The sequence below is a fragment of the Octopus bimaculoides genome, chromosome 10 (genome assembly GCF_001194135.2).
Source record: "Octopus bimaculoides isolate UCB-OBI-ISO-001 chromosome 10, ASM119413v2, whole genome shotgun sequence".
Taxonomy (NCBI): domain Eukaryota; kingdom Metazoa; phylum Mollusca; class Cephalopoda; order Octopoda; family Octopodidae; genus Octopus; species Octopus bimaculoides.
The window spans coordinates 84,804,023-84,817,197 of record NC_068990.1 but is presented as its reverse complement, the minus strand read 5'-3'; the positions used below and the strand labels follow the sequence as shown (position 1 = coordinate 84,817,197).

At 34.9% G+C, this 13,175-nt stretch overlaps 1 protein-coding gene and 1 long non-coding RNA gene across 2 annotated transcripts in view; one reads left to right on the top strand and one right to left on the bottom strand.

The window, feature by feature from the left end:
• LOC128248930 (uncharacterized) overlaps nt 1-4,608 on the bottom strand; it is a 6,158-nt gene extending 1,550 nt beyond the window's left edge. Inside the window, exon 1 of the long non-coding RNA XR_008265088.1 lies at nt 4,375-4,608. This is a non-coding gene — a long non-coding RNA (uncharacterized LOC128248930). The remainder of the gene's footprint in view (nt 1-4,374) is intronic.
• The window catches only part of LOC106871317 (uncharacterized), a 13,197-nt gene extending 921 nt beyond the window's left edge, over nt 1-12,276 (top strand). The window contains exons 2-5 of the mRNA XM_014917706.2: nt 8,778-8,979; nt 10,932-11,088; nt 11,371-11,464; nt 12,139-12,276. Of these exons, the coding sequence (XP_014773192.1) occupies nt 8,809-8,979; nt 10,932-11,088; nt 11,371-11,464; nt 12,139-12,253 (537 nt within the window). The 5' untranslated portion in view covers nt 8,778-8,808 and the 3' untranslated portion in view covers nt 12,254-12,276. The remainder of the gene's footprint in view (nt 1-8,777; nt 8,980-10,931; nt 11,089-11,370; nt 11,465-12,138) is intronic.
• Nucleotides 12,277-13,175: the final 899 nt, after the last annotated feature.

Genomic DNA, 13,175 nt, shown 5'->3' with positions numbered 1-13,175 from the left:
GAAATGAATTATGGTATTTGGTTTCGGCATTCTGTGTTCAACTCTCACTGAGGTCAGTTTAGTCTTTTGTGTCTTCGATATCCCTTAATATAAATAGGTCGATTTTATCGACTTAATCCGAACTGTGTATAAAATAGAAAAAAAACACTATATTATGGCGCTTCTTTCAAGATTTATTGGCATAACTACAGGGTAAATACTATATGCATAGAAAATTTCATTAAAAAATATTCATTTTTCTGAAAGTTATGACCTCCCAAAGTCTGGGGGGTAAAACCCTGTAGTTATGCCATTTGGCATAACTTCAGGGTTTTTACCCACCCCCCCAGACTGTCAGACTTTTCATTTAAAGTTGCACAAGAATTACTTCCTTCTCAGTTGTTGGTGTTTTCGTTTTCATTTTTCCTTCTTGTTCTAACAACTTTCTTTTAAATATAAAAGAATTTTACCTACTTCAGAATTTATTTCGAAATCTGTTAAATACTAGTTTATATATATATATATATATATATATTATATACACACAATTTAATGCCGGTAAACTTCAGGTACTCAGTCAATAACGTTACGATGCGTAATGAATGAATACAGGGTTTTTGATTTATTAAATTTCTAGGGAATAAGTATATTTATTTTTCATGGAAGATAAAATATTTTATGTATTGATATTTTAGTGCCGATGGGTTTTTTTTCTTTTATTGATTATATTCTATCGTTTGTTTCGTCTATTCTTGACTAACTTTTTCATCGCTAAAATTTCGAAGTTGGAGCCAATTATATCGTTATTAAATCTTTGCTGTATTGTTTATTAATATATATAGTACTCGACATATATATTTTAAGTAACACGTTATCTTTCACATTTTTCTTTTGTATTTATTAATTATAAAAATGTTTATTTCTACAGTCACATTTTAAAATTTATAACATTCTAAATTTTATAACATTTAAATATAAAAACTTTTATCTTTTTTTTTTCTCTATTTAATATCGTGTCAAAGAACCGATCTGGCGCTCACATATCTTAGTATTGGTGAGAATGTCTTTGAGCAATCAGATCATAATGTAGTCATTGTTATTCAGTAATTAAGTAAAAATCTAATTACATGACAATAAACGATGTAATATTTCATTTCGCCTCTACGTTTTATGCAAATCTCTGGCGGGTCGATACAAAAATCAAAATAATGTTAACTAATTGTTCATCCTCTTGTTTCCAGTTGTGACTATTTCATCTTTTTACGGGTGTCAAAAGATTCAACGTGTTCTTTCTGTTTCAAAGCAGTAGGATAAGGTTTGAGAAAATTTTGCTGCTATTTCTAGAAGTTTAAGCGACTGCTTAGAAGACCTGTTGGCTCGTAGGTGCCAGTAGATAAATATACTAGTGTACATTCAATCGACTATATCCACCACTTAGGTAAATTAAATTGGCTTTGTATTGTAAGAAGAAATATATTCTTAGAAATGATGGTGATTTCAGTAATGATAACTTTCACCGTTACTCCAGTAACTGTTAATAATAAACGATAAGTTGCGTAGTGAGAGAATTTTAGATAAGTGCCTTTCTGAAAAGCATTAGCAGCGTAAGCGGGAAGCGAAATATGCTCCTGGCTCGCTATGAATTTGCTTAAGCAATGTTATAAATGTTTTAGTATATCCCATTCAAAACTTTAACATAGACGAAGAAAGTGAGATGTGGTGGCTTTTATGCTCTCTCCATGAATATCACAACCTCAGAGAAGTGTCTGCAGGCACTTCACGGTTTTCTTTTGGTTTGGTGATTTTAGAGGTTGTGACTTTCATGTTTTTCTCAAGCGTCATTAGTGAAATTGAATAATGAAGCGGGCATTTGTTTTAATAAATTATTTTGCCTCTTCTGAAGCCAGTCAGTTTGTTTTGTCCTGATGGCAAAACTACAGATAGAATAGGCTCCTGTCCTTGGAGTAAGGGGTATTGTCTGCTCTGGGATAGCGTTAGGTGGATTTTTTTTTTGTTGCACGCCATGTCCCTTAATTGTGCTGTTCTTTGGTGTATGTGTGGGGGGGGGGGCTCTGCCGATAGAACGGCAGAACAAAGATTTGTCAATATTCAATGCTATTTTTTAACTATGGCTTTTGAAACCAATGCTATTTGCGATCCTTCCGCAGAATCATTCTAGTCTGGGGAACGGTTTCATGGTACATGGCTCTGTGAAAATATCGCATTAGCCATTCTGCTAGGCGTCCTCTTGCTTTTCTGCTAATCTTTTTTCTAGCGAATATATAGTTTATAAAACTGTCAATATGTAATCACTAACAGGATGTAAAGCTTTGTGAGTAATACAAACCAAATTTTAATGTAATCCTCGGTTTTGTTCTAACATTAAGTTATGATAAAGGTTTGGTTAATAATAGTGATATAAACTATTTGAAGAGGATATTGAAAACCGCGTGGGAGTCTCAGCCTTTTTCGGGAATTCTGTTTTGTGGTAAGCACTAGAACAGGAGGTAATATCCCAAGGAATGTGGTTTCGATTCTCAGTTGGGAGCCATTTCATTTCTCTTATGCTACTTGCGCTCTTAGAAAAACCAAAGGTTCTGTTTCGATACCACGGTACATCACATTGGCCTTTTATCATATGCTCAAATCGATTAGAACTTGTTTTAATATACAGAAACTGAGGGCGGGGAGCTAGCACAAACGTTAGCACTCCGGGCGAAATGCGTAGCGGTATTTCGTTTGTCTTTACATTCTGAGTTCAAATTCTGCCGAGGTCGACTTTGCCTTTCATCCTTTCGGGGTCGATAAATTAAGTACCAGTTGCGTACTGGGGTCGATCTAATCGACTGGCTCCCTCCCTAAAAATTTCGGGCCTTGTGTCTAGAGTAGAAAAGAATATACAGAAACTGATTCGAAACCCGCCAGAGGGGACGTTTCTGTTCTTCGCGCGTATGCTTAATCCATCGCCTAGTTTAAAACCACCATTTGGCTTTTTTTTTTTTTTTTTTTTTTTTTTTGTTTAGTTCTCTTTAGCGGAGTCCATTTTGTTGTGAACATACTGGTCAAGTCTCAGATCTAAGGATAACTTGATCACTTTCTGTCACATTGTTTTGAAGGCACTTAGAGAGTCGTTGGTACTTCCCTTCGTTAAGACAGACCGAAACCCTGTGTCGCAGAAGGCAACGGGTTGGTATCTTTCTGACACCAACCCGTTGCTTCGAAATATCCCGTCTAGCCCATAACATGGAAAGTGAATGTAAACATGATACTGTTGATCATGACTAATTTGTTGAAATGTACAGAAGGTAGTCATGGTTATTACAAAAGCATTCCCGATTTCATATGAAGCTTTTCAGTAGGTCATTTTCTAACGCTATATCAGACTTGGTTGAGCAAACTGTTCTAGCTGTCTTTTATTCAGAAAAAAGGTTTTCGTTGAGAACTTTGTTTTCATTTGTGAATATAAGTCTCTCTCTCTCTCATTCAGTACTGTAGCTATCGAGAAACTGATCACGTTTACAACTAGGTGGACTGTCATTTTATGTTTTCAGAGTCCATAGTCAGAAGTTTAGTCTTGACTACGGACACTTACTGGAAACGATCTGTTGAACCCAGCTGTCCGACCTACCCTGCTTTTTGCTCTGTCGTATTACACTCCACACACATACTATGTAACAATGTTTTATCTTGGCAACAGTAACTGCCCACGTGTTAACATGATATTCACTGTAAAATGCTCGGTCATTTAACTTTGCTTTTGTAAATTAATTAAACGAGGTCAATTTTTTGATTACACATACTACGATAATTACTACTTCTCATTTCACAAATTATAAAATATCAAAATATTTACATCCGCTTTCACAATCTATTCTGGACTATTCGACCTGAAATTCTGTAGTTTTTCTTTCAACATTTATAATTTCGTTAATAATAAAACATTGGGTATGTGTGTATCTTAGCTGTAGTCTTTAAAATGTAATGTAATCTTAGCTACACTCTCAATAGATGGGATAGTCATATCTGGAAAGATGTTGATTGCTAGGCTAACCTAGAGTTCAAGAAAAAATCCCCTAAGGGTTTAAAAGGTTATTTAGATTATTTACAATTTCATTGATTGATCTTTTAAATTATTAAAAACACTTATTTCGATAGAGAATCCTAAGAACATTGGTCAATCATAATTTTGAGGAAGTGAAAATTTAAATTGAAACTAATTTTCATTCAGCTACTTAGTACTTTCGATTTTTCATGTTTAACTATGGGCGATTGTGAATATTTTGATTATATATTTAGAACGAGAAATAGATTTTACGAAAGACACTTCAAAAAATGGCTAATCGTTTGTTCTTAGTTGTGTGTAATATTTTCTATTTAACATGTAAATAAAAGTACCTGCTGTTTGTCAACAACTTGATCAGGGATCCACGAAACTGAATCGCATCGTATTTAGTAGTTGATGGGAAAGCCATGTGGTGTGGCGAAGAAATGGTTCTGTGCTCGACCTTAGTCGAGTTTACTAATTGCATTGTTTTATGTTCGTCAGTTATGTCCCTCTATACTCTGAAGTCAAACTCTGCGTTGAGTCGACTCCTAGCTTTCACTCTTCCAAAAAATATTAAATACGTATGTCGGAATATCTCTGGGTTAATTCATTATGCTATAATTTTCTAGTTTGACAAATGCCTTTGTACCCAGGTGACAAATATCAAGACAAGCAGTCGTTGACGAATAATTTTAATGATAATAGTGATGATAGCTCTGAACTATATTTTCTATAGAATTTAGCTTAGTTCACTCCATTCTGAAGTAAAAACTAGTTGGTAGATCTGGGGTCAGTTACAATTATTTCGATCTTCTGTAACCTTTATAGATTTCATTACTTTGTCAAGTCAGCAATATTTTGTCTTGAAATCACACTATCATATTCAATAGAAAATGTTAGCTAATGTATTCTTAGCTACACTCTCAAAAGATGGGATGGCCATATCTGGAAAGATGTTGATTGCTAGGCTGACCTGGAGTTCAACTAAATCCCCTAAGAGTTTATAGGTCATTTAGATTTACAATTTCATTGTCTGTTTGTGATCTTTTACATATCTTTTTATAAAACACTTCTCTTGTGTTCTCATACTAGTGGTTATTTTACATCTAAGCATCCTAGTAGCCATGGCAACAACTGGACAATTTTATACAAAGATATATGAGATTTGAAAAACGCACATTGCTCTCATTTATCTGAGCATTAACATTTATAAGACAACTGAATTGATTTATAAACTCACCTTGCTTGACTGAAGGCTGTTGATTTCACAGTAACTGGAAGAAGTCCATCGTGTGTTTATATACTTGTCATGTCATTGTGGACTAATTGTAGATAAATTTCACTGTCATACAATTGGTAGTGGTCATTTGTAATCTTTCATGAAAAACAGGTTAAATTGGAAATATTAAGACTGAGAAGAGCAAGCGATTAGCTATTTTTGTGATTAGTGAACTCCAAAGAAATACATCTCTGCTGGAAAACAATTGAGAATTTTCAACAAGATGAGCAGTCGACCATAGAAAGTCTGTTTCAATGAATTTTGTCTGACCCATTCAAGCATAGAAAAGTAGACAATAAAAATGATGGTGCTATTGTTTTTGGATTTGTTTTGCATTAAATTCTGATTTGAAACTGATATTCTACTTTGGATGAGTCATATTGCCAATGAACACAAACTCTGGTTGTAGTTCTCTCCAGTTAGCCTTAAATTATATATGTTTATATAAAGGCAAAGGTATGGCTGCTTGATTTAAGAAGTTCACTTAAAACCATGTAGTTTTGGGTTCTTTCCCTCTTGAGCAGGCATATTCTATTGGGTCATCCCATAAATAATGTTTTTATTTTTATACTTCTTTTATTTTTCAAAATCAAGATAAACAAAGTTCTTTTTTAATCTAAATTATACTCTCCTTCAATTTCTACAATGCTCTTCCAACTATCTGGTAGACTTGCAAATCCCCTCTTCCAAAATTCACTTGTCCATGAAGAAAAATATTCCTCCAGTATTGCTCTTACCTTATCTACAGAATTCATATTTTTTCCATCCAAATGATTTTGAAGAATGTGAAATGAATGATAATCAGATGAGGCAATGTCCAACAAATATGGTGGGTGGAGCATTGTTTCCCATTCATACTACTCTAATCTTTGGAATATCATCCTCGTATGTAGCCAAGCATTATCCTGATGGAAGAATTCCTTTCATCTTGAAAACAAAGATGGTTGCTTTTCTTCTAGCACTGACTTAAGCCACTCAAGCTGCTCACTGTAGATCTTTTTCATTTGGTTTGAGTTTAAAAGTTCAAAGTGGACTAAATCTTTCATATCCCACCAAACAGATAACAACACCATACGTGGGTGAAGACCTTCTTTAGCCTGGGGTGCCAGTGTTTCTCCTTTCCCTACCCTGTCTTTGGCACTTGATATTTTTATTGAGAACCCATTTCTTGTTACCAGTCACTATTCGGTTCAAAAGAGGTTCATTTGTGAGGTGTGACAGCAAAGAAGAGCACACATTCACTCTCTGCTTGCAATTAGGCTTGGAAAGTTTGTGAGGAAGCCATTGACCCAATTTGTTGACTTTTCCGATGGCACACAGATGTCAATGAATGGTTGAATGACCAAATCCAAGCTTCTCTGCTAGTTCCTCAACAGTTACGATGGGATTTTCTTCCACCAGGGTTTGCAGGACGTCCTCGTCGAGCTCTACAGATCTTCCAGGTTGAGTCTCGTCTTCTAGGTTGTGGTTTCCAATTTGGAGGTATTTTCGCATTTGCATGGTTTGCAGTGATGAGTTTAGTTGCATCTACAGGAGAAAACTCACAGCAAAAGACTGGTATTATATTAGTTGTGTATGCCAACGTCGTCTCCTTCATTGGACACTAAACTCGGCTTGTGAAGACCTATTGGGGCAAGCAAAATCATAGTGGCACCTGTGCCTAGCGTAGCCTTCCTGGCACGTGTAAAGACATTTGAGCGAGGTCATTGCCAGTGCCGCTGGACTGGCTCCTGTGCAGGTACCACATAAAATACACCATTTTGAGCGTGGCCGTTGCCAGTACCACCTGACTGGCCTTCGTGCCGGTGGCACGTAAAAGCACCCACTGCACTCTCTGAGTGGTTGGCGTTAGGAATGGCATCCAGCTGTAGAAACTCTGCCAAATCAGATTGGAGCCTGGAGTAGCCATCTGGTTCACCAGTCCTCAGTCAAATCGTCCAACCCATGCTAGCACAGAAAGCGGACGTTAAACGATGATGATGAGGGCATTATTACTATATAAATCTGAATTAATTATCAATTCTTGTGGTTCAGAGAAGATTAAGTGGTTTTCTAAGTTTTTTACTCTTTCTCTAAGTTTTGGCGAAATATATAACAAAGTGCTTAAGCACAATACAATGTTTAACATCTTAGGCTGTGGTTTTATTTTCTACAAGATAGATGTTGAGTCAAGTGTTTCCTTCCTCTCTCTTACTCCCTTTATATATAGAGCCGACGGAAACTGAATGCTTATCTCACAACTTGAGTTTCACACCTCTGCCGGTCTTCAGCTCTTGCTTGAACTTTAATGGTGGCATATAACATGAGTTACAGGATGAACACTCAGTCTCAATCAACCATCTGCTCTACAACTTGTACAATGCACCCCACTCTCATTGGTTTAACATAATTCAACATCTGTGTATCTGTGTATACAGATACACAAAATTTGAATTCTGCTCATTCATGCATTCAAATGTTGCAGTTTCTAAATGAAAGAGGAAGAGAGTACTCAGTATATAGTGTAGAGAGTATTGGTTATTTAAATGGAACTCTGACTCATGCTAGCGTAGAAAGATGGTTGTTAAAATGATGACAAATTTGTTTTATAAAGTTAAACTGTGTTTGCTGTCTTTTCTGCAATTCTATTGATGTATATCAAGATCAACATAGAATCTATATATTTCTAATAACATACATATGTGTGCAATATTAACTTGGACGATCAGCTAAAACTGATATACTTCTTCCTGTTTGTAAAATGCTATTTGCATTAAAAACCATGTTTTGATTGGATACATTACATTGATCTAAACCACTTCAGTGTAATGATATTGGTCTGAGAAACCTTTTTGTAAATCTAATAAAGAGTGGTGGTCAGTAGTAGTAGAAGTGGTGGTGGTGGTAATTGACATGGTGATAGAGTTGAGGGCAGTTAATAGTTGTAGTCATGATGGAAAGAGGAATGACAACTGTAATGTTTATAAATCAAACTACTTAAACTTGTATTAATTGTACATTATCTTACTTCACACCCAGAGATCAAACAAATCAATGGTCAGATTGCATGTTTGTGTTTGTGCACACACAAGTTATTTAAGGAGTCTAGCCATTGTGTCAACAGAGGTTGTTGTTAGTTTACTCCAGGACATTCTTGACTCTGCGGGTTTATGGTCAACGTGTTCCAATCATGACCATTTTAAAACTCTGCCAGATCAGATTGGAGCCTGGTGTAGCCACCTGGTTCGCCAGTCCTCAGTCAAATCGTCCAACCCATGCTAGCATGGAAAGTAGACATTAAACAATGATGATGTATTTGTGCTTTTACACCATTTAAAGCATCAAAGGTTTGAACGAAATCAATTCCAAAAGAAATTATATATTTCATAGTTCTCTATAAACTTTTGATCATTTTATAGTTCTCGAAATAATCAAGTAATTTCTACAAGTCCTGCTTGTAAACATGTTATTTTTATAGGCACTTTTTTGTTTCAGAATTGCAGCTCATTCACCTGGCACCATCAGTATGAAGCTTCCAGATACCCTTGAATGGTCTGGTTCCATTAAATATTATACACAAAAGACTGGCAATATTGGTTGGAAGTCTGGGACCCTTAATCTAAAGAACACCAACAATGTTTGGTGCTGTAATGTGATGTTCAGTACCAATAAGGTTTACCCAGCTTTGATATTTAAGGTAAGTATTTATTCTTCAAGTTATTTGGACAGATTGAATGAATGCCACCATTCAAAGCTTTCAGGATCTCATTAACACCCCTTTGTTACTAACCTGTCTGAAACCACTATCCCTGATTCTATGACCCTAATTTCCTTGTTTTGAAGTGATCTAACTTAAAACCTTCCATCAAAATTTCATGACATTAATAACCAGTGGATTTTGTTGGTGATACAGTTAGCCATCCTGCTTAACACCAGCACTATTAGACTGTTCTATTAGCAAGATTTCTACCAGTTAGACAGCCTATATGTGGTTACTTGAGTGCTTAGAAGTAGCAGCCAAATATCCAAAAATCCTATCTTACTGTCAAAATCTGCTATAGCCTTAGGCCAACCAAAGCTTTGTGAGTGGATTCGGTAGACGGAAACTGAAAGAAGCCTGTCGTATATATGTATAGTGTGTGTTTGTGTGCCTGTATTTGTCCCCCCCCCCACATCGCTTGACAACCAATGGTGGTGTGTTTATGTTCCCGTAACTTAGCGGTTCAGCAAAAGAGACCGATAGAATAAGTACTTGGCTTACAAAGAGTTAGTCCTGGGGTCGATTTTCTCGACTAAATGACTGAAACAAGTAAAAGAGAGTAGTGTTTGTTTTGTTACATTTAGCAAAAATTTATTTTCAGTACATTTGATTTTTAGCATTTATCACTCAATTCAAAGTGAAATCTATAATCCAAATAGACAAGACATAAAAAGAAAATATATGTATAAAAAAAGTTTCCATTTACACTGACAAACTTTTGGGTGATTAATTTTGGGTTGTATGTAGAAAAACAAAATGTTTCAAAATTCCATGAATCATTGAAGATAGTAGGGTATGAGGAGGAATTTTGTCTTTTTTCCAAAGATCTTTGTCTGTCTATATTCAATGTTCTACTAATGTAAACAGAATAAGAGAGAGTTTGTGCATTATATCTTTGAGGTGGAGTGAGATAGAAAGTGATAAAAAAAAAAGTGAAAAAGGGGGAGGTGGGTATAATATGCAAAAATGGGGTTTAATAAAGCAACAGAAAGATACATGCTGTAAGTTCACCTTTGATTTAAAAATTATAAATGCTTACATACGTACATGCACATAAAATCTGTACATACATTAGTACACACATGTACAGATGTAAATACATAAATTATGTACTTAGACATACACACATGAAAATGTATGTATACAGGGTGTCCACAAAGTCTGGGTGCATGGGGATTAACACATACTTTAAGAAATTATTATTTCTTATATTTAATTGTTTGTTATGATTTTATTTACTCCATGTACCCACATGGGGATTAACACATACTTTAAGAAATTATTTCTTATATTTAACTGTTTATGTTATGATTTTATTTACTCCATGTACCCAGACCTTGTGGACACCCTGTATAAATCATTGAGGTTCCATTAATATCATATTCTGTTAAGGTGTGAAATGAATTTTTGTTCATAATTAAATTCCTCTACCTGCAAGAAGGGAATTAGGCTGGTCTGTGTGTATATTTATCCATGTTTGAACTCTGCATTTTAGCCTATCCTCAGATGCAGTGACTGGATTTATTAATGCAATAAAATATTAAGAGTTTAGTGTAGCACTGATAGCTGAGCCCAAAACTTATTGGTAATGTGTTATGTCTGAATATTATATTGACTTGAATGAATGGAAGTGATTCATACAATGAAGCAGATCAAGGCTAAAATAATCCACTATCCTTAGGTTTTTAGTTTGTCACTAGTGTAAATTTTACATTTCCACCTTACTAGGTTCAATACAGTGAGCACCACAAATACCTTACCGTTTCTTCCAAATTTGACATAATGCTTAAAGAAAACACTATTTTACATAACTCTTTGATTTGTCTTCTAATGAACTTTTTTCTATTTTTTAAAATTAATTTCTTAACTTTTTCTGTTAATGTTTCTAGTTGATTCGGACTAACATCAGACGATTCATTTTTAAGAAACGGCTTCTACTGGAATTTGTTGATGGGCTTTTAGTGCATTTTAATCCTGATGATCATTTAATACCAAAAATCACTGATTTCTTTGAAGAATATAACAAAAATAGCAATGCCAGGAAAAGTAAGCTTTTTTCTGTCTTTTAAATTGTATTTGGCATTTCAGTCAGTTGAGAGATGACACTTCTTGCTTGCAATGTCTCCTTCATATTGTTTTTACAGTTAATTTTATCTTTTTACCTTTTTTGAAACAAAGTTTCCATATTTCAATAGGAATATGGTAATGAATTGCTTAATGAAACAAATGTTTTCAGTTAATTTTCCATGAGATTTCCATCTGAAATATAACCAACATAAGTGTTTATGCAATTATATAGACAATTAATGGTATTTCTATACATTTCAGCGCCAATCAACCGAGCAGAAGTTAGTGCTACTACTCCTTTATTAAACAAGACATTTAATGTCTCTGCTGAAAGGATAACTCTCCAAGCTTACCGGTAAATCTCTTTTATCTGCCCCTCTTGAAATGTATATCATCACTTTCACAGCCCTTTTCTATGTTTGCATGCATGTAGTTTCCGGCTTGGAATTTCTGGAACCACTGTTGACACTGGCTTATGCTTATTTTCCGATCCCCATATACTGCATTAATATTCTTCACACTTTCTGTTACATCGTTATCTTTATTGAACTCATAAAGCAAAATATGCTGAATATGCTCCTTTGCCACTTCCATTATAGCTTTGAAAAAATAACTATTAAATCGAACTGCACTTTTCAAAATTTACACTAGTAATAAGTACTAGGTAAAATTACTACTTGCTTTTATAGCAAGTTGATGCAGGTGGTTTATCCCTTCCCCCTCCGACTTTTAGTTCATGCAATTGAAAAAAATCCCATTATTTATGGGATGACCCAATACATAATCAATGTAGATACAAATTGGGATGACCCAATACATAATCAATGTAGATACAAAATGGGATGACCCAATACATAATCAATGTAGATACAAAATGGGATGACCCAATACATAATCAATATAGATACAAGCAATAAACTTTTTTAATTTTCACCTCTAAAAACGAGTTGTTCTTAAATTTTGAAATATGGATAAAACTTGAAGTAACCACAGACATAAATATATTTATTTGATATTATTTGTTTGCAGTGGTAAAGAAAACTCAAAACTTGATAATACATTGAAATCCAAAATGGTACGGAAGAAAGAAGTTAAGCAGTTTGATGAGGGAGCCAAAGAATCGCCCATGTGTCTTTCAAAGTAAATGAATTTGTGGTTATACTTTGCATGAAATTGTTTGATTAAGAGATGTTTTAATTTTTTTTTTAAATAAATAATTGTTATTATTAGGAATAACTTGTTTTTTTGCTAATTTCCTTTATTTTGGTTGGGAAAAAAAAGCATATTCATGAGGTGTTAAAGGAAATGCAATTTTGAGAAATTTAAAAAATGAAAATCTGGAAAAGAAATCAATCTTGGAACCTATTTAGACAAACTTGTATGTGACCCAATTAAAAACATTGACCACATGAAGCTATCTTGTCTAGGTATCATGTAGACATGAGCACAAGAACCCTGTTATGAATACCCTCTCGTTATTATTATTATGGATTAGTGAACATCAGCATTATTGGACATTTGATCTGAAAGAAAGATTTCACGCGTCACTGAATGGTTCATTGTGATAAGTATTAACTATGAAATTAATGGATTAGAGTTAATAGATTCCTTGTTAGTTTTGATGATGAGTGTTTCAGTTATTCGGTTTATAGAACTACTTTACTCATTGTATTGTGGAGGCGCAATGGCCCAGTGATTAGGGCAGCGGACTCGCAGTCATTGGATCGCGGTTTCGATTCCCAGACCGGGTGTTGTGAGTGTTTATTGAGCAAAAACACCTCAAGCTCCACGAGGCTCTGGCAGGGGATGGTGCGAACCCTGCTGTACTCTTCCACCACAACTTTCTCTCACTCTTACTTCCTGTTTCTGTTGTGCATGTAATTCAAAGGGCCAGCCTTGTCACACTGTATCATGCTGAATATCCCCGAGAACTACATTAAGGATACACGTGTCTGTGAAGTGCTCAACCACTTGCACATTAATTTCGCAAGCAGGCTGTTCTGTTGATCGGATCAACTGGAACCCTCGACGTCGTAAGCGGCAGAGTGCCAACAACAACAATAACA